The sequence below is a fragment of the Elephantulus edwardii genome, unplaced genomic scaffold (assembly GCF_000299155.1).
Source record: "Elephantulus edwardii isolate Elephantulus edwardi_28Jun2011 unplaced genomic scaffold, EleEdw1.0 scaffold00060, whole genome shotgun sequence".
NCBI lineage: Eukaryota > Metazoa > Chordata > Mammalia > Macroscelidea > Macroscelididae > Elephantulus > Elephantulus edwardii.
In genome coordinates, this window is record NW_006399810.1 from 5,711,579 (window position 1) to 5,734,417 (window position 22,839).

At 36.7% G+C, this 22,839-nt stretch overlaps 1 protein-coding gene across 1 annotated transcript in view; it reads right to left on the reverse strand.

The window, feature by feature from the left end:
• Positions 1–6,091: 6,091 nt before the first annotated feature.
• The window catches only part of PAXIP1 (PAX interacting (with transcription-activation domain) protein 1), a 78,241-nt gene continuing 61,493 nt past the window's right edge, over positions 6,092–22,839 (reverse strand). Inside the window, exons 12-21 of the mRNA XM_006887682.1 lie at positions 22,444–22,565; positions 21,802–21,986; positions 20,771–20,814; positions 17,987–18,057; positions 15,161–15,263; positions 11,352–11,520; positions 7,705–7,805; positions 6,454–6,588; positions 6,287–6,362; positions 6,092–6,192 (exon numbers count right to left, since the gene is read on the reverse strand). Coding sequence (XP_006887744.1) covers positions 6,092–6,192; positions 6,287–6,362; positions 6,454–6,588; positions 7,705–7,805; positions 11,352–11,520; positions 15,161–15,263; positions 17,987–18,057; positions 20,771–20,814; positions 21,802–21,986; positions 22,444–22,565 — 1,107 coding nt within the window. The remainder of the gene's footprint in view (positions 6,193–6,286; positions 6,363–6,453; positions 6,589–7,704; positions 7,806–11,351; positions 11,521–15,160; positions 15,264–17,986; positions 18,058–20,770; positions 20,815–21,801; positions 21,987–22,443; positions 22,566–22,839) is intronic.

Sequence of the window (22,839 nt, forward strand, 5' to 3'; positions counted from 1 at the left end):
AGCCAGGAAATTAAAAGGCGCATTGCCATGGTAAAGTCTGCCATTAAGGACCTCTCCAAAGTACTGAAGAGCAATGGTGTCTCTTTGGAGACTAAGGTGCATCTGATACAGGCCATGGTCTTGGCTATCACTTGTTATGCATCAGAGAATTGGACAGTGACTAAGGAAGATAGAAGGAGAATTGATGCCTTTGAGCTGTGCTGCTGGAGAAGAGTATTGAGGGTACCATGGACAGCTAGGAAAAGAGATTCATCCTGGAAAGGGTTAAACCGAGCGGCTCCTGGGAGGCAAGGATTCTGAGGCTCCATCTAACATACTTTGTAAATGTTGCAAGGAGAGACAGGTCCTTGGAGAGGGACATCATGCTTGGTAGGGTGGAGGAACAGTGCAGGAGGAAAAGGCCCTCTATGAGGTGGATTGATTCAGTGACTTGGGTAATCAGGATGGGTGTATCGGAGATGGTGTGATTGGCACAGGACAGAGCAGTTTAGGGCTGTTGTACATAGGTTCGCTATGAGTTGCGACTTGACCGCACATAACAACGACAAATCCAACCAATCACATTCATTGCCATTTCCTCTCAATGCTTCCAATACTGTCATTCTTACCTGGAAACTGCCCATCCTTACTTCGGAGGGGCTAGTCGATTTGAACTGCTGGAGACATTTGGGCTTTGGGTCAGTGGTGTAACAAAATACTATGTCACTGTTGTGTGCCGTCCAGGCGAAGCTGACTTAGTTGACCTTACAGTGGGTTTTCAGAGGCAGTACATCACATTAAGAGGTGATTTCTCATTTTTCTCCCACAGAGCAGCTGGTGGATTCAAACCACGCACACCTTTGGTTTGGTAGCGCAGAGCCTTACAAGGCCACCAGCTCCAGCACTAATGCTCCCGAGACAACATATGGCAGTTGTATTTAATAGAATGCGGGTGTATGCCCACATACGATTCAGTTTATAGAAGACACAACTCCAGGGTTCGAGACAATAACCCTTTCTTAAAAAAAACCCTTAATACTGTGTGCTAATAACTATTCCTTCCCATTTTTAAGTCTAGCTCCACAATACTACTAGAAAGAAAAACCTAAGGTTATACTGTTCTGCATAATGCAGGTTATTGATCAATCTCCCTCCAATCCTCTTCATGGAGTCCAGCTTCTCAGGTAATTTGCTCAGCATACAGATTGAATAGGCATGGAGAGAGAGAACAACCCTAACACATTTCCTTCTCAATTTTTAATCATAGTGTTCCCCTGCCCTCTTAGCACAACAGCCTCCTGGTCCAGAGAGCTATTAAGTGCTATTCTTCTCAATGCTAGCCATAATTTTTATGATCCACACAAAGGCCTTTGTATAGTCAATAAAGCATAAATACATTCTTTCGGTATTCTTTACTTTCAGCCAGAATCCAGCAATAATATCCCTGGTGCCACAGTCTCTTCTAAGTCCTGCGTGAACTTCTGGCAGTTCCCTATTTTGAAGCACTTGGTACAGAAGATCAAGGAATGCGGCCTTCAATGTGAATCACATCTTAATGTTAGGAAAATAAAGATTTTTACCACTGGACCAATGGGCAGTGTCATGATGGATGGAAAGGAGATTAAAACTGTCAACAGCTTCATTTTGCTTGGATCCACAATTAACACCGTTGGTACCAGCAGTCAGGAAGTAACGAGACACATTGCACTGGGAAAATCTACAGCTAGGGACTTCTCCAAATTATTGAGAAGTAATGATGTGAGTTTGAAGACTAAAGTACGTCTGATTCAGGCTATGGTCTTCCTGATAACTTGCTATTCATCTGAGAGCTGGAAAATGAATAAGGATGACAGGAAAAGAATTGAGCTGTGGTGTTGGAGAAGAGCACTGAACATCCCAAGAACTGAACGGCCAAGAGAACAAACAAACATGTCTTGGAGTGGGTGCAACCAACCAGAGTGCTCTATGGAGACAAGAATGATGAGGCTTTGCCTCACATACTTTGGGCATGTTGACAGGAGGGGCTATTCCTTGGAGAGGGGCGTGATGCTGGCAAGGGTGGAGAGCTGGTGAAGGAGAAGACCCTCAACCATGTGGACTGACATGGAGACTATTGCAGTTGGTTCTTGAGTTTCAGGAAGTGTGAGGATGGCACAGCACACAACAGGGTTCGGATCTTTATTCATATGGTTGCCCAATCATACTGAACTCAACAGCACCTAACAACAACAATAACAATGTTCAGAGTATAGAATAAGCATCAAAACCCTACATGAATCCAGAAAAGTCCTATTAAATGTCATTTACTGTATGTTAAAATTATCTTTTTTATATGCTTATACTTTCTGGGGCTTTTTGGGTAGCAATAATACAGTTAATGAATAAACTTAAATCACAAGTAGCTCTAAAGACACTTAATTCAGAAGTTATCATGGAAATAAATACACTCTTTCAGACATAAATCTAATAAAGAGATGTGAGGGCAACACAACATTTTAGCAATAAGGGCCTCCAGAAGAAAAAGACTGATAATCCAATTACAAAATGGGCAAAAGACAAGGAAATACTTTTCACAGAGGAAGACATCCTGATGGCCAACAGCCACATGAGGAAATGCTCCAAATCACTGGCATTAAGTGAGGTGCAAACCAAAACCACAGAGATATCTTACTGCAGTAGCAGTGGCAAAGTTTAGCAGGGGAAGCAAGTAATAAATGTTGGAGAGGATGTGGAGAGATAAGAACTCTTATACATTGCTGTTGGGGTTGTAAAATTGTACAATCACTCTGGAAGGCAGTTTGGTGCTTCCTTAAAAAGCTGAACATTGAAATTATATGACCCAGCTATTCCACTGCTTGGAATATGAGAAAATGAGAACTGAAGCACAAATGGAGACTTGTACACCAATATTCAGAGCAGTATTATTCACCATAGCAACAACGTGGAAATAGCCCAAATGCCCAACCACAATGGAATGGACTGAGAAATTATGGTACATTCACACAATGGAACACTATGCGGCACACAGAAGCAAAGATTTTGTAAATTACTACCTAACATGGGAGGGACTAAAGCACTATGCTAAGTGACCTAACTCAGTCTTATAAATACTGTGTAAGACCATAACTGTAGAACGAGTATGAGGATCCACGGTGGGGGAGCATAATTATAGGGCCACACAATATGATGGATGGAGGAAGGTGTTGGTAAAGGAAAGGGGAAAGATCCAGTGTGAAAAACGATGTATACAAATATTATAAGTAAACCAGTATAAAATTTAAAAACATTTAAAAAAAACAACCAATCCAAACATTTTAGCAGTTAAACCTCTAATTATGACTTGAAATGTGGTAACCTCCAATCACTTTATTGCTGCTACAATCTAACAAAAGCGTGCAGCATGTATTACACAAACCAAATAGCCAATGGTTCAAATCCACCAGAGGCTCAATGGGATTAAGATGGACAACAGTCTTCTCCCATATGGATTTACAGCCTTGGAGACCTAGGGGAGGTCCATGAACAGGAATCAATTTGATGGCAGTGGGGTTTTGGGTTAAATCTGCTTTAGACTCAAGACTGGAACAGAAGCAGAGCTTACATGGGTTGAATGTGGCATCAATGGTTCTGAATGACTCATGTGATCTTGACTGCTAAGTATTTTTAATATTCTTCTGGCTGAGGGTGGTGGTGTTTATTATGTTGACAGAAGATGATTATCTTGAAGAATTTATTTATTCAAGAAAAAAATATGATAGAAAATCTTTCCCCCTGAAATGATAGTTTGATGTAAATTATCCCCATATTACAAAAAAAGAGGGACTAGCAAAGAACCACTCAGTTTTAAGTACAGTTCAAAAGTACATTTATTTAAAATGTGAGCAAGATATCAATATAAAAGAAAACAGAGTATAAGAAATAAAAATAATCAAAGTACAAAACAGTTCACTTCTTTAACATCCATAATTTAGAGATAGCAAGGTTTTTATTTACAGTTTTACTTGTAGCTGAAGTTCATTAACAGTTTTGTGAAAACACTTAAAAACCTGGCAAATGAATCATAAAACCTAACGTGGGCTCTTAAATTCATATAATACAAAACATAATTTATGTTTCCTCAGAATAAAATCACACATCTTAATAAGATGCAGTTAATTTATTATATTTGTCTCCCTGCTTTAAAATGCTTGTCCTCAAAGAAAGCAGCCGGAAAACAAGAGCGTCTGTGGAAGCCCTGGGAGCTCTCTCCAACAGCTTGGCGGCTGGCGCTGCACTCCAGGACTCCAGAGGCGTGCAGCAACTTAGGTGCCATCAATTAAATTTATATGTGGGCTTGTTGAGGAAAATGATGTGCAAACACAAAGGACAACATTAACCAGAAATAACAGACTCTAATTTCAAATCAGCTAACTAGTTTCAGGTACTATTTAATAGACTGCTACAGTTGTTTTCTAATTCATAAGCCAGCCAGTCTGGCTGCATATCCAAAACACAAGAAATGTAAAATCCCAATATGCAGGTCTCACTCTGGCTAGGACTTTAGGGTGTGGGGCCAGGGTAAAAGTACTTGCTCAGGCTATCTAGGTGGCATCCACATGTTGCCAAAGTTGAGATCCAATAATAGCTGGCTTCTCCTTCAACACTAAAAATTAGCATTCACAGCACTGGGAAGCTGACTTTGTCTTCCCCAAACCTGATTCCTATCAGTATTCTCAATAGCCCCATCCAACTTTCCAATCAGAAACCATTCACATGAGATAAAACCGGGTTCATTTCTGGTTATAGATCCAGACAAAGGACTCCTAGATAACACTCACAAATCACCCACAAAATTTCAAAAGGAACTTATTCTTCAGAAAGTAAAAACAGTACAGGATAGGCTTTCATAAATATAGATACATGTTGTATAAATAAGCTACTTATCTGCAAAAATTTGACAAGTCTTTTATCACATATATCTGTAACTTCTGAAATTATTTCTAAATATACAGAGATACAGATTAGAAAGGGTTGATATTAATGGGAGCAATGTTTTTCCACTACACTTCATTCAAATGGGTAGGCTGTTATGGCTAAACGTGACACCTGCATCTGGAAATGGGGTAAATCGTTCTTAACAGAGTTCTCACTCTCAATGACACAAAACCTTCTAAACAACTTCATAATCATAAAAGACTTCCAGATTAAAAAAGAAAAGTGTTTATTAAGCTTCATTAACTATGTGATATTAGCACATAAGAAGGAAAGAAGTAACTGAGGAAGGTGCCTTTCTAACTTAATGCTCATGGAGCAAAAGTGGAACACTCCTACCCAGCACAAGCTTCCTGTGCCGAAGGACTAATGTAGCTACTGCTGACTGAAACTGGCCAGAGAAACGCAGATAACAGCCCTCTCACAGTGACAAGATTTCTTCTCAGGCCTACTCTCAGTATAATAGCACTGGCCCAAGGAACAAGTTCTTGGAAATCTCCCACAGCCACCCTCTTTAGGGGAGATCTCTGCTGAAACATTTTCTGCAGTTGTTTATGAGGCATTTCCATCCTCTGCTTCACTGACAAGATGTGCTCATGTCAAAGTTATAATTTAGAGATTCTGAAAGAAAACTAGTTAACACCACAACCTACTCCCCTTCTTTTGGTCCTGAATGTCTGAAACATAAAATTGTTTAAGAGTATCAAAATGTATTGTTCTGAAGGCTTCTTTTTGTATTTACTTCCTGGTAATCTATCAGGAAGTTATTAATTTTGAGGTTTTTGTTAAACTGTGATTTTATTTGCACATCTCTAAAATATCCTGTGCAGAAGATATGTAGTGTGAACTTCACTAAAATTTAAGCTCAGAAATGAGCTGATAGAAAACACAGAAATTTCTTTTTCTAACTGCTTTCTCAATTACCTAAAATACGTTTATAATTAGCACAGATTTTCTGATTAGTAAGTCAAATACTGAATTTGAAATCTAAATAAGTAGAATGTTTTTACTTAATCTTTAAATGAATATTCTAAAGAAAGAGAAAGAATGGCAAATTGCATAAATTCTAACAAAGAAGAAATGACTGCTTGCAAAAACAGTAAAATCACTGCTTCACTACTTTGAAAAATCTATTATCATATTAAATCCCTCCATTTTTCATTCTTTTTCTAAAAGGATATGATTCATAGTCCAGTGTTTGTGTAAGTACTCCAGTTAGAACAAACTCTGCATTATGAACATCTGAAAGAAATGCAAATAAAAATTATGAAAAGAGCTTGTCCTGCTGTGCGTGCACACACCCACACCCTTACATAGCAAACGCAACAAACTATACCTATTCCTCTGGCAAAATATTCTCGACACAAGTGAAGGTCATTTTCACAGGATATGAGAATTATTTCTGACAAACTCTAAAGAAAAGGAAATAAGTTTAACAATTAAGAAATAAAGATCTTCTACATGACAATAATGATGTCAACAGCTTATTCAACTTGTAATCACCTTATTTTGCTTGTGCTCCATAAGCTTCCGGAAAGATGGCTGTTTAGCTAATACTTTTCCTCCTGCACATTCCACTATAGCTTTCATAGTTGAAAGGCTTGGACAGATACCAGGTGTGATATAAAAATATTTTCCCTGAGGAGAAAAAAAATATGTATATATGTATGTTTAAAAACAGTTTTCATATTTGGAATAAAGTTTACATAAATTCTATCTAGAAATACTTTTTTTAAAATAAAATTTCATTAAATTAAGAAGGTATTAGTCCTCAATTTATGCTTTCATATACAGGTCTAATAAGTAATTATTAGACTAGACTATAAGGTTCTAAAAGAAAAGATAAACCTTTACTCCAGTAACAATAAAAAATGTTTTAAAAAATAAAAGACATGATATATTATGTCATATAAGCAAGGAAGTGATTTTTTTTTACTGTTTCTATATAATTCTAAATTAGTATGCTACTTAGCCATACTTCTGTGTAAAGGAACAGACTAGCAAAGCAAAATCCCTGGCCTATATTTTTGCTTTATTATCTCTATATTATTATGAAATCATATGGGTTGTGAAATGGAATAATAGCTTAATTCTATAATAACTTTGCTACTAAGTATAGCAAAACATATTAATTTGCTTTAAATTGCTCTCAGGGGGGGAAAAAAATCCAAGCCTTTTCAAAAAAATCTGATTATTTTAGGTAAAAGGGATTTTAACTCAGTATTATAAATAATTTCTGATTTTATAAGGCTGGCTCCATAAGGTAAAGAACAGATTATCTTTGATTTAAATGGAAAAAAAAAAAAAAGAATATTTCTCAACTGTTCCATCTTATATTTGTAAACCTTTAGTTATAAATTACTTAGAAATACATTCAATTAACACTTGTCAATAGATCATTTCCACCTAAATACCTGTAATGAGAACAGTATTAAGTATGTATGTATGTCTGCTAAAGAGCTGCTGAAAGCAGAAAAGCGAACTTTTATTATTGAAATTATTAACAGATACTCTCCTTGTACATCCAGATGTTTTAAAACATACTACCAATAGTTTTTTATTCAGTATTTTATCAAATAGAACAGTAACAAAAAGTGCTCTTATCTGTATTTCACTGAGAGCAAATCATGAAATGACAAGTCATGGCTGGTCCAATTCCTATAGACATATACTTTCAACTAGTTATCTTCTTCCCTCAGTTGCAAGATTGTTTATATCTTTTTGGACTTATTTGGTATTTACTTTAACAGATACCTTAAAGAGTGGAGAAACATGTGCCCTTTTTAAGGATTCTTCCAAACTGAATGAGAAAAGTACTTCAGCCTCAGCATCTCTGAGAATGTAGTTCTGCTCATCTGTAAAACAAAATATCATTTATGTGGAACTTCTGAAAAATTCTAGAAATGGGGAATGTGCAACCCATTCACAACACTCTTCGTTTCCAACAGAAAAGTGGAGGGAAAAACCCCAAAACAAAGGAGCAATCTGTATTGCGTTTTTAACTGTTCCACAGTTTGTGGTTATTTTAAAAAAGAGAAAGATGAAAAAATTGAATGAAAAGACAAATTAACTTAAAAACAAAAATCTTTAAAGTAAAAAAGATGAAGGGGGAATAAAAAAGAAAGCAAACTTACAGGTACTAACTGCTAAAAATAAACCAAGGCCAACAGTTGTCCTGAGAAAACTGAAGAACAATTGGAAAATGTAATTCTTTTAGAAAAACAATGAATGTCTTTAAAAAAATTAAAAAGAAGTGATTATAAACTGGAACAGCTCACTTAGGTAATTATAAAATTTGGGGGGGTCAAATATGAAATATGTGTTCTGAATATTCAATGTTTAAAAATATCTGTAAGCCACTTTATAACCCTGAGAAACAGCAAATACTGACAATGAACACAATAAAGACAGTCAACCAAAGCTTCATATTGAGTAGAAACAGTATAAACCTTTTAAGCAAAAGAATAAAATTTTTACAAACTGCTAAGTTTAATAAATTCAGTAAATTGATGGTTCACATCCACTTTAAACAAAGTGGCCCCTTTCTGGTTAGAAAAGGAAATGCAGTCAGAGGCAACAAACGGAGTTAGTTCACAGTAGCTAGAAAACAAGGTCCACTGTACAGGCTCAGTTCAGCATCTACCACTCCCACAGCACAGCCCACGACAATCCTCTTTTCATGCCAGGTAAAGAAAATCTAGCTCATTCTAGATTGTATAATTCTTCACCGTAACCAAAGCTGGAACTGAAATATAGTTTTATACTACTTGTTTCTCTGCCTTCTTTCTTCTGCCTTCATTACTTTTTTTATTTCATTAAAGCATTTTTAGAGTATTTCTAAAACTTTAATGGAAAATAAAACCTCTAAATAAATATTACTTAATTACTTGCTACGCATCTGACAGCTGGACTATGAGTAAGGATGATAGGAAGAACTGATGCCTTTGAGCTGTGGTGTTGGAGGAGAGCAATGAATATCCCATGGACAACCAGGAGAATGAACAGATATGTCTCAGAGAAGACAAGAGCAGCTGGAGTGCAAGAGCAGCTGGAGTGCAAGAGCAGCTGGAGTGCTCTTGAGAGGCAAGAATGATGAGACTCGTACTTTGGGTGTGTTGCTAGGAAGGGCTATTCCTTACAGAAGGACATGATGCTGGGAAGGGTGAAGGGTTGGCGAAGGAGAAGATGACCCTCAACCAGGCGGATTGACAAGGTGACCTACCGCTGGGCTCTTGTATCTTAGGAAGTGTGAGGATGGAGCAGGATAGAACAGGGTTTGGATCATTTGTTCATTGGGTTGCTGTAAGTTGTGCTCAACTCGATGGCATCTAACAACAATATAATGCAGTCGGGGATTTTTCTATTACAGTAACTCTTGATCATCTTTTGTGTTAATGCCATGAATATAATGACATTTTGAATGTGGCTCTAACTTTGCTGAAAATAGTAAACTTGAGTATCTTTACTTCTCTGGATCTTTATTTATTTAAACTAAAGATTTATGCTTAAATGGGAGTTGCTGAGGAAATGAAAGACTAGAAATACTTTACAATATACAGGGGTTTCACCCTGTGACTTTTATTCTCTAAGTGGTAACTAAAGTTAGTTTAGTCCATCAGAACAGCACAGTGCTAATGAAGGCCTGCAGGATTCTAAGATGCACACTGTGAACTACAGTAACCCTTATGGTAAGGAATCCCAGGGGTGTAGCCTACTCGCTGTGGCACTGCCAACCAAACGAACACAAGCATCCCACTCCATTAAGACTGACAGCCCAGACACCTGATGAGTTAACTAGGAGTTGGAATTAACATGAAAGCATTAAGGTTGGAGTGTTTTGATGGGCAACAAGCAAGGGGGCAGAGTGTGTACAAAAGCACAATAGAAAGAAACTACTAAAACTAAGCTCCATAAAAGGTAAGTCAGAGGTTAATAATTAATATCATATGATGCGGGATAGCAAATTTTTTTTTACTGTAATCTACCAAAAAATAACACCGACAAGATGGGGAAATGTAAAAGCACAAGTCTCTTGTAGGTGTAACCATATAATATAAGCAAGTAGCCAGATAAAGACAAAGGATGCGTCCTTTCAAAGGACATGAAGGTGCCTATCCTAGACTGAGGACTAGGAATACCACTGTAATTTGCTATGAATATAAAGAACTAAAATTCAATGCTATCAAGTTACTTCCAACTCATAAATGACCCCTTATCCAGTGTGCCAGGCTATAAATTATACAGGAAAAGATTATATATTTTTTCCCCCCATGGAATCCCTGGTGGATCAGAAAAGCAGCCTTTGAGTTAACAGAGCAACTCCCTATGGACTATGCCAACAGAATTCCCCCTAATAATCAAATATCCATTTTTTTACTGTACAGCTTGTACGGAGGCGGGGGATCATCAGGATTTTATGTTCACTTTATACTTAGCAAGCCTCTAGAAACATTTCTCTTTTTCACTGTTGCTGAGTCAGAACCTGCTCAGCTGACCCTAATTGGACTCTAGGTTTCCAAGGCTGTTTATCGCACAGGAGACTGGGCACCTTCCCCGCTCTGAGCAGCTGCTGAATTCTTTGGTTTAGCAGAACCACCTGTAGACTGAGTTGCCAGGGCGCTCTGCAGAAACATGTAGGTGTATTTACAAAATATAACAAATAAACCCACATTCTTTAAATCTAGTATGTGTTGTTAGGTACATCAAATGGACTAAGACTCACAGCAAACCTATGAACAGCGATCTCTACTATGCTCGAGCCCCTTGTTAAGTCACTGTGTAATCCACCTTTCTGAGAAGAATTTTTTTTTCACTAGTGTATAACTGGTGCCACAGAAAAAAATACATATACCAGAGCAATATTTTCTTTTTTTTTTTTTTTCAGAGCAATATTTTCAAATGTGGCTGCACTGAGCACTCTCACAGACGTGTGCTAGCAACAACTATTCACTGCTGGTGCTCTGAACAATGGACAGGCAGGAGGATGCATTTTTTTTTCATCCTGCATAAAAGTTACATTCTAGCTGGGCCAAGGCCATTTCAGTAAATGGGCTCTCATTCCAGGAAAAAAGAAAAAAATTACACTTACAGCATTATGGGAGTCTCATTTTGTATCCACAGTTACACACAAAAGACATTAATTAGAAAACAACAAAGCAAGGATACAGTGTCTTCTCTTGTCTCCCATTTGAAAGTCTTCAAATGACTAAAACCTTTGCTTTTCTAAGGTAAAATGGAAAGGTATCATATATATAAATACCTGGGAACATGAAAAACATTTCTCCTTTTCACTGGATAATTATCAAATACATAAGCAATACAAACTGGTAGTGAAAATAAATTACAGGGTGGGAAAATCTGAATATTTGCATTAAAAAATGGAAGTACTTACTATTACTTACCAATAAAGTTCTGACATTTGAAACACTCTTCTAACCATTCTGGAGTCACTATGTGCTTCACTACAGAAATTGCTGTCAGGAACTTCACAGTGCGAGTCACTTTGCTGGAGATGAGATGTGTGCACTTCTGCACAGACTCCGCAACCTCACCGCCAAGAATGTAGAGTTTCTAGAAATCACAGAGTTAAATCAGACTTGATAAAAGTGAAAAGGGTACAGAGCAATACCAATAAGACAACACATGGATCAATATTAGATTATGACTTGTCCATCACACATAAATGGCACATCGTTGTAATAAACTAAAATACTTGAAAATGCCTTTCATTTCACAGTGAAGAAGTAAGATTTTCTACGTTAAAACAGGGAGTAATGAAGAACAATAACAAATTTTCTCTACTTATAAAAAATGTGGTATAAGAATAGGAAAGACGTAAATATTAAACGATAACTTAGACAACTATGCTAAGATCTTAAAGGTAGAAATATTGTGCTATCTTTGTAACTGTGAGTATTTTTTTCCTTAAAGAAAAAACTAGGAGCAAAATTCATGGTATCTAGTGTGACTCAGGTCACTTCTCTTGCCCCTAATCACATATATGTATACACACAAAATCCATTCTCTAATGGGCTATTATTTTAAAACATTAATTTAAAGTTTTGTTCCCATTTATTATCTAAACTACCAAAAATCTTTTGACCTAATTCTACCCAAGATAGCTACAGTTGACTCAGAACTTTAAAAGGCTCTGTCATTCTTTCAGGCTTTTTATTGTTCATCAGTGAGTGAGAAACAACCCACAACAATCCACTGGTGGGTTTTCAGAGGCAATTAATTACACAGGAAGAGACTGCCCATCCTTCTCCTGCAGAGCAGCTGGTGGATTTGAACCACATGAGATTACAAGTACAGCTTCCTGCCACAAGGCTACTAGAGTCCTTACTAAATATGAAAGAGCATTAAATAAAAAAGAACATTTCAATGTTCCTCTAACAATAAATAGAGTTCTATTCATATTTTAATCTACTCATTGTAATAATATTTTTCCACTAATAAGAACATAAACAATCAAATGGGGAGAGAACACACAAAAATATCAACATAATTAATCACTGTTGTTGTGTGCCACTGAATCGGAAGTGACGCCCAGCTGATCCTCCACTGGGTTTTGAGAGGCTGTGTATCACATGAGAAAAGACTGCCCATCGTTCTCCCATGGAGCAGCTGGCAGACTCAAACAGCCTTTTGGCTGGCAGTTCATCTCCTTACCACTAAGCCACCAGAGCTCCCTTATTAATCATTAGAGAAACAGAAATCAAAATACTGAGTAGCAACAAATGTACATAAGTCTCTGAGCATTGCTGATGTAAAATGGTGTATACTGTAACACTATTCACAAAAGTCAAAAGGTAGAAAGCATCTACAAGGAGAATAAAACAGATGAATGGCCCATTCTAAGAACTAAATCCCTATGCACATCCAACAAGGATATACACACCCTGGGAAAAAAATATTTAGCAATCGCATATCTGATAAGGGACTTAAATTTAAAATGCATAGAATACTCCAGCACCTCAACAAGAAAAAAGCAAATAACTCAATCACAAAGTAGGCACAGGATATGAATAGACAGTTCACCAAAGAAGACATTCAGATGGCAAACAAATACATGAAGAAATGTTCAAAATCCCTAGCTATCAGACAGATGGCAAATAAAAACAACTATGAGATATCATCCCATCCCAGCAACAATAGCAAAGTTCAACAGGCTACCAAGTAACAAATGCTGGCAAGGCTGTGGAGAGACTGGAACTCTTATTCTCTGCTGGTGGGAGTGTGAAATGGACAACCACTGTGGAAGGCAGTCTGGCATTTTCTCAAAAAAGTAGGGAACAGAAATACCATTTGACCCAGTAATGTCACTACTGGGAATATAGCCTAAAGAAACTAGAGCCATGACTCAAATAGATGTATGTACACCCATGTTTATTGCTGCATTATTCACGATAGGAAAGAGATGGAAGCAACCCAAATGCTCATCAACAAAGGAAAAAAATAGAAACTCTATGGTACATTCACATAATGGAATATTATGGAGCACTGGAACAATGAACTAATAAAACATTACTCAGTCAAAAATTAAACCCCACCCCTCCCCCCACAGTTACACAACATGGGGGAGACTGGAGGGCATTATCCTGGGTGAAATACCTTAATCACAAAAGGACAAAAAACTGTAGCAGTTCTTATAAAATAGGACAGACATGGGAGGGTTTGGAAAACAAGTGTATAGGAACAGGGAAGAGGAAAAACTGCAAAAAGAACATATGATTAGGTATTATATGGATGACAATAAGTTGGAATAAGGACAATAAGGAGTGCATTGCAGAGTGGGCTCAGAGAAGAAAATGTGCAACAATGAAAATAAATTTTAAAAAAATTAAAGTGTTTGAAAGTATTTAAATGTCCATTTGTAGATGAATGCATAAACAAAATTTGGTACATAAATCTAGTGAATGTTAGTCAATAGTTGAAATGAAGCTCTGTTATATCCTACAACATGGATGAACAATGAAAATAGGTTCAGTGAGATGAGTCTGTCACAAAGGGACAAATATTGGAGGATGTCATTTTGTTAGGTTGGGCTATGCCTTGCAAAGGCAGAGGGGCAGTGAAGAGAGGACTTTCAAACAGATGAACTGTCATAGTGATGGCTGCAATGGGCCCCTGCGTGTCAGAGATGGTGAGAATGGCACGGATAGGACAGGGCCCTGACTTGAAGTCTGTCGCTATGAATCATACGATTCCAAGGCACAGAATATCAACAGGATAGGCAAATGTGTATAAAAGCCTAGGTTTAAGAGTGGTTACCAGGGCCAAGAAAGGGAGATCTACGGCCTAGTGGTAAGAAGCTGTGCTACAATCTCACAGGCACACCAGCTGCTCCACAGGAGAAGGATGAACTATCTCCTCCCATGAGATTTACTGTTTCTGAAAGCCCTTTGGAAAGTCAGCTACAGGTTGGTTCCAACTCAACAGCACACAATAAGAACAAGAAGGAGGTAAAAAAAGGTAAAAGTGTTTAAGAAACTGTTTAGGAGGCACTGAACCTTTGTGAATGGTAATGGAAAAATACGGAACTGGATAATGTTAATGACGGAAAAATAGGGTACATTTGAAGAATGTTGAAAAGGCATGACTTGTAACAATATATATTTCACACAAACACATCTTAAAAAAAATTCCATTTTTAGATATGTACTCAAAAGGACTGAAAGCAAGGACACAAATATGGGTCCATCCTTGAACACTGGAGCACTCTTCACAACAGCCAGAAGGTAGGAGTCCAAACATCTGGTATAGCCAAACAATGGACTTGCCACAGAGTTCTGATAAATGGCACAGATGACCACTACGCTGAGTGAAGTAAATCAGAACAAGTCAGAACACCTATACATGGAATACCTAGAACATGCAAACACACAGATACTGGTGTACTATCAGTTAATGTAGGGGTAGGATGGGGAATGGGGAGTTACTGTTGAAAAAGTACTGCGTTTCCGTTTGGAATGTTTTTGGAAATGTATACTGGTGACAGTTACTCCATGGTAGTATGATAGTAATTAGAGTTAATGCAATGACTGTCACTGAATTAGACACTTTAAAAATAATAAATTTTCTGAAAATTTTACAAACTATTTTAAAAGCTATGCTTGACTAAATGTTCGTTTATTTCAGTGGTATCCTAAAACATACAAAAAAAGTGACACTGCTAAAAATTTTTATAGCAAGTAGACTAGAAGTTCACCTTAATATACTGTTGAACTTGGACAGGCTCAAATCCAGTAAAAAGCACATATGGGGTCAATTCTGGTGCTAACTTTTTAGTGGGAGGTGGTATATCTTCAATTCTAGAAAGAAATCAAGATGATTTTATCAACAACTTAAAATGATTACCTTTACAAAACAAGGGAAAGTAGTCAACAACCTTTAAGAGCTTCAAGTATGTATGATCATCTTTAAAAGAATACAGTGAGTTATCAGTCCTTTTTTTAAGGTCACCTCCCCCCCAAAAAAATATCCCTAAAGCTCCAAGCAAGTATTCAATTAACTTTTGACAGAAATCAATACTCTTGTACTTTCTCATCAATCTTTTTCCCAATTAAAATTAGAAGGGGGAGAGGGAAGCACTGTTAGCCTTTCATTTTTAACAGCTGTTTTTAACTTCTGCATGGTTTTAAAATGAACCTCTCATGACTTTGTTTCAATATCAACGGAATTACTGACAAGCCAAGGGGAATGTTCCCTAGAAGTATCAGGACTCACCATCCCTCAGTATCCTTGGATGTTCAAGTCTCATTAAGAAATAGTACAGTATTTGCATATAGCCAATCTACACACACCCTCCTCTATAGTTTAAACCACCTCAAAATTTTACCTTATGTTGTTATTACGATATGCTGTTGAGTCCGAATTGACTCAAAGGTGACTGACCAGTGGAATTTCAGAGGCTGTAATCTGCATGGGAGGAGACTGAACATCTTTCTCCCACAGAGAAGCTGGGGAATTTTAACCTTCGGCCATTGGGTTGGTTGGCAGTGTAATTCCTTTCCAGGCCACCAGAGTCCTCATAACACCTAATACAATGTAAATAGTACTTTGTGCCCTCTCTTAGCTTTTAAGGGTTATTCTGACCAACTATTTTCTTTGCACACAATTTTTCAATCCTTTGACATGGACCCTGCAAATACAGAAGCTGAGATGGGGGCCAACTGTATTTCTTTTTGAAATCCTAGTCTTTTGTTCTTTTTTCATACAAGAAAAGAAATTCTTTTACAGCAAACATTTTTAATTAAACTTCTCAGTCTTCCATAGTTCCTTTGGATCACTTAAAATCCTATTTTTCCACTCAATGTAGAATGGGAAAAATTAGCAGGCGAAGCACTGAAAAAAGAGACTGGGAAGCAGCACAGTGAAGCCCTTTAGGAGTCTGATGCACAGCACTGGACTCCTAGCAGGTCTCTGGTGAGCTTGAACACCATCTCTCAGTACACCACTACTATCAGACTCTGCTCAAAGTCCTACTGACAAGAGATCTGGTCCCCATGCAACATATACAATGCCCTTGTTTTCTAACACACCAACTTACATTTCTAACAGCTTTAATTTGTAGTCCTCCTTGTTCCAGTTAATCCAAATTTTCAAAATTCAAATCTGTTCCAGTTATACCTTCTCAGTAATACATCAACTGTACATAACTGGCTTAAAGCCCTATTGTACTGCACCAAATATAGTAGATTTTTTAGTAGACTAAAATCTTTGAGTTCTCCCCTACTGACCAAGCCTCACTATTAAATTACTAGGATTTCCTACTAACCCTAGCCAAGGACATCTTCCACAGCCAAGTGCACCTGTACAGTGAAGCCAGCACGCAGTGTGCACACCTGTTTCCATGGGGTCTCGGCCTCCTTCAAATCACAGCTGCATGGTCCCAACCCTCTTCACTACACACCAGCAAGCAGAACAAACCTAAGAGGATTTTACTTGCAGGGCGGTCTTTCCGCACACCTGGTATATATGCTGTAGAGTTGGAACTAATTCACAGCTGACCCACTAGCAGGTTCAGAATACTCCTTTCTCCCATGGAGTAATTGGTGGATTTGAAACATGTGCCTTTGAATAGTCAGCACAACTCCTTACCACCTAGATTCAAAAAACCAAACTCATTGCCCTTTGAGTCAAGTTCAGTTGACAGTGACCCTTCAAAGCATTTCTGTGGCTATAAATCTTTGGAAAGGAGATGGCCCATCTTTTTTCCTGCAGAGTGGTTGGCAGATCTGAACTACAGTTAGCAGTTGCAAATGCTATCAGCTAGGCCATATGGGTTCCTTACACTAGACTATTGCTATATGTGCCTCTTGACTCTAATTCATCCATGTACAACATACAGAAACCTTACCCAATCCTCTCCACAAGCCCCCAGTCTCCTCTGTTTAAGCTTACTGTTGCAGTGACTGTCAATCTATCTCGTCTGAAGATCTTCCTCTCTTTCTGTGACATTCTACCTTTGTAAGCATGTCTTTTTCTAAAGACTAGCCCCTCCTGACAACATGCCCAAAGTATGTAAGATCTGCCTCACAAACTTTCCTTCTAAAGAGCACGTATCTTCCAAAACAGATTTGTTTACTCTTTTGGTAGTCCAACACTCTGATAACACCACAATTCCAAGGCAGCAATTCTTTAATCTTCTTTACTCACTGTCCAATTTTCCCATGCATCTGAAGCAATTTGCCATACAATAACTTGGATCAAGTATACTTGATCTTGAAATTGACATCCTTGCTCTGCAGCAAGAAGTCCCGGGGTTCTAGGCCTCACACAACATTTCAACCATAGTAGTAGGTTCTGAGTAACATTCTAGGTAAGAATTTCAATTACAAAAACAAAAGAATAGGAAAAAGATTTGTCTGACATCATCCTTTGTCTCTACCAATAAAATGAGATCTAGTCATGACAAGGTTGTGAAGCAAACAAAGAGCAAATTCTGTCCTATTCCAATTATCATGAGAGTTTTAAGATCTCTTCCCCAACTGTTGCCACTCATTTAAAAAAAAATAAAACCAATTATTCATACCTGGCTCTTTTGGAAGAAGGCTGGATATTAGTTACTTCGTTCTGTTTCACTTTAGGAGGTAATCTTACACCCTGTAATTAAAATATTATTGTTTACTTAAATCAATAATCTCCCAAGTATATTCCAAAAGCTTTACATGTAGAAAATAAAACTATATAATCATTTATATGAATCAAGTTCTTCCACACAGAACAAGTACTTGCCTGAGAAGATGGGATAAGGCAAGCCCAGAACTACATGTTATTTACTACAGAGGGAACCTCTGTTACCAATTTTTAAAGTCTTCCTTCTTTAGTTACCAAAGCTTATCTACATCTTCAAAATGTCTGCATCCTTTCTTTTCCTTATCTTGTTATGTATTTATACCTCAACTTTGATATCTGGAGGAAAAGGAATTTCAAATATTTTGTTTTGTGTCCCAATTCTGAAAAACATAATCATTATAATCATGTCTCTCTAAAATATTATTGTTATAGCAAAAATTTCACCTATGAAGTGGCATAATTTTTTATTTTTGCACTGCCAATGCAGAGGTTATGCAGTGCAAATTCAGCAACTGCTTCCAGGGAGAAAGATGAACAATCTCCTACCATGAGATTAATTGCCTCTAAAAACCTGCTGCGGAGTCTTCTATGGATTTGTTCTGAACTGATGGTATACAACATGTTACTGAGAGTAAAACAAGGTACTAAAACCCACAACTTGTTTCTTAAGAACAGTATTCACTAGAAACAGCTCGAGGTCCTGAACTAGCAGCAGAAAGCCATGCCAAGCAAGAAACAGAGAGAAGGAAGGAGACAAGTCTCCCTTTCAAGGTCTCTAATGCTGTCACCTTCTCAATTGTGCTCATATACTTTGATCATTTCTCCAAATTTTAAACTCAGAGTTTATACTGGTGCCTAAAGACACTTGTGTACATTTCACTAATTACAATAGCCACCTCTTGGCCTTCTTAATTTTTCATAGCTACCACTTAGAATCAAACCTTACAATAATTTGCAGAGAAGTTGTTTTGCAAGCAAGAAATCTTTTATCCCCTCTATTTCAGTCAGTTTGGGCACCTCCATAACAATATTAAGTCTTTTTTTTTAGTTTGGCAGAAAGCCTTTTTAATAATTTTGAGTTGTTATATTGAGTTAGTGGTATTAATCACAGGACATGTTAGGATATACAAACAGGTAAACTGGAATCATACTCTTGTAGATGGTTAACATTGAAATGGAGCTACAAAGTTACAAAAAACTCATTACCTGGAGCCCCTAACTTGATTTCAGAAATAAACTATCTGGTTTGCAGGAAACTTGTGACTACTTTTCTAAGCTGAGAAGTTATCCTAAAATTTCTTTCATCTAAACAAATTGGAAGAAACTTACTTTGTCTGATGTGTTTTGGTTGGTCATGTTTTATTACAATCATAATTACCGGCTTATACTGAGGAGAAAATGATGACCACTCTGTCATTAAGAAGGCAAGATACCAGTCAAAAGGTTGCTTATGAGACTATCGATAGTATTAGCAACTTCCAGGTTGGATTTGACAAAAACGTAAACTGCCAGATGAATAATCAGAACATACCTGGTAATCCTGACAAGAATAATCCCTATTATTTAAAGTGAGTATAAACCCTAAAATTACCTATTTAGATCAGTATCAGATTAAAAAATCATGAACAGAAGTCTAATATTTTAAAAAAGATCCTATTTTTTTTGGGTGATACTATGTATGCAAATTTAAGACCTTAGATTATACTGCAATGAGATGATGATTTGCTCTGGAGTCAGAATGACCCACAGCTGACCCTTCAGCAGGCTTTCAGAGGCTGTAAATCACATGAGAGGAGACTGTTTGTCTTCTGTCAAAAAACCGGTGGATTGAAACTATCTGCCTTTGAGATGGTAACACAACTCTTTACCCATTGATAAAAACAATACTGTTCTCACAATAATATACAGTTAAATGGTGGCTACCAACAGTATGGAAATTCAAAGTAAAAAATTAAAATTAATTAATGCACTACTCATTGTCCTTTAAGAGGTGAGAAAAGAGACATTCTGTAAAAGGTAGCCTTGCTATGATAACCCAGCTTTCTTGAATCTAGTACCCTGAGTGAACAAACAAAAAAAGATAGCCTTGTGTTACTTTTATAAATAGCAACTAGGGGCATTCAAATTTCCTTTTGAAAAACCCATCCTGAATATTTATCAGCAACTTCAACTATGTGATCTGATATCCAAAGTGGAAAGTATATTCTCTTTCTTAAATGATATGGTATCTTTTAGCTCTAATCTGTGCAGCCCAGCTATGCAATGGGTCAGCTAAAGCAGCCAATTCATTCTAACAGTTATTCTGTAAGTGCTTGTCTTGACAATTTTATACAAAATCAAAAGATGTCCTATGGTTTCACTCTGTTCCCTCTATCCTTTAAGCAATCACCCAGCTCTGTGAAATTTGCAAGAGAATTTAATTGCTATTAAGAGGGGAAAGATGAGGATTTAAAAAGAGGTATACTTAAAAAAAGTACGTCTTCGTACTTTATCCAATAAAGTTCCTCACATGCAAATTTATAGCTGACAATAATTAAGTTAAAAAAAAAAACCCAAACAAAAATCAACAAAAACTCAAAACAGAACTGTGGCATACAAAGCATCTTATGACAGAGGAGTGAAATATCTCTTTCATTTGCTAATTATGCTGACAATTTACCAGAAGAATTTTAAGTTCAAAGATATCATATCCCTACTGCATTTTGATAGTATTCAAAATAAGGTTATTAACTTGACATACCATCAATAAATCTGCTGACACTTTTAATGGAACCCGCCAAGCATCTAAAGAGAGAAATACGTTATTTTTTATAACAGCACATTCTCTAAACAGAAAAGTCTTTTTGCAAATGCCTTTTCTGAGGTTGGTAATCCTACAGAAATATGAAACTAAGCTGACAACATTTAATGAGGATGAACATATAGTTTCAAATGTTTTCCCAATAAAGTGAGAAAGAAATAGTAAACTATCCTTATGGAATCCTTGTATCCACATTTATATAAAGTGACAGCAAAAAACCCTAAACAGCACAATAAATGTCATATATTATCAATTATATGCATCACCTCACTCTATTTTCCGGTTAGACCATTTCTGGAATACTTTGTCCAGCTCTGGACAGCTTATAATGTGGTCTCTCATCAACAAATTTTAACTAGAGGTAGATTGCATGAAGATAATATGTACAACGATTATAGTAAAAAATGCAAAGGGCATTTTTTGTAACTGAAAAAAAGAGGCTGGCATACATACTACTACCACCCATAAGTTATAAAGATATCTATGATACAATTCAATCAACATACATACTACAATACCATAGGGGAAAGAAATAATTTTTAATGTGAAATAAGAGAATAGGGAATATGCTTCACGATGTACGTAGTTCGCATAAAAGATTACTGGGGTTTAGAGACAAAACTTAAACGGCTTTCAAACATTCTTTCCGCATGAAGTTTATTTAGATACACAAAATATCAAACCAACAAAAACCAGGGAAGAATGGGAAAGAGAGGAAAGGCTATAAAAAGAAAACAAGAAATGAATTAAAAACTGATTAGAAAGCTAAAGCCAAGCTTATGGTTAGTATATTTTAAAAGGTGGTAAAAGCACTTAAAATACTTCAGAAAAAGAAATTTTTAAAAGCCTTTTATATTTAACAAAAGTCGAATAAAGTTTTAATTGAATAACATTACAATAAGAATCATTCTAAAAATATTTGAATCATCTTTTATTTAAATAAAACACACTGCATATACAACTTCACTTACCGAGAAGGTTTAAAACTAAATGCGGAGTAGGGGCAAAGGGATCCTGCAGACTAAAGACTGTGTAACGACTGTACTGAATCTGCCTTAGTGCTTCAAAGTTCCCAAGAAGAATATCCCCAAGCCACTGGGCATTGACACACGGTATCCTCCACTCTTTGGCTTTTTCATACTTTAACCCTGTTGGTCTTTTTTTTAAAAAAGAGAGAGAGGGAAAATACATTTAATCAAATATTAGAGTTTATCATTAAAATTTGTTTTTCTTTCCAAAGTGAGCTAATGAAAGAAAACTTCTAAAAAAATTCTCATAGTACAAAGAGTAAGCATAGCTTCTTAACAAAGTTGATAATAATCACTTGTCTGACTAACAAATATATACTTGAATCCTCACATTAGACAATGATACTAGTAAATACAATTTCTTTCAGTCTTATTGTTTACCTTACTATCACTTAATTTCATTAATTTGTTATTTCATATTAGCTCATCTAACTCACTTCTAGACATTTCTGTTAACAGTATCAAGAAAAGCATTAAATTTTTAACAAATTTTAAAATTTGTACCCAAATCAAATAAAGAATAAATTGTTGAAAACCACAACATTGCTCATAAATTCAAGATTAAATAGTTTCAAAACTGCTTACTCTTTACAGATGAGGACTGTGTTGCTGCGGCATAAATAACCTGTATATTTGGCACCTGCCAAGTAAGCCATTAATTTTAGGTCATCTCTGTCACTATCAACAAATCCAGTCACAGAAATAATCTAAAGGGGAATAAAGAACAGCAAGAACATGAAATATAAAGTCAAATCCAAACGAAAGTATTATTTCATTTTCTTTGTAAATTTTTTTATGTGATACATACACACACTTATTTGTTGTTGTTATGTGCCGTCGAGTCGCCTGCGACTCATAGCGACCCTTTGTACAACAGCCCTAAACTCTGCTCTATCCTGTGCCAATTGCACTGTCTCTGACACTCCCATCCCAATTATCCCAGTCACTGAATCAATCCACCTCATAGAGGGCCTTCCTCTC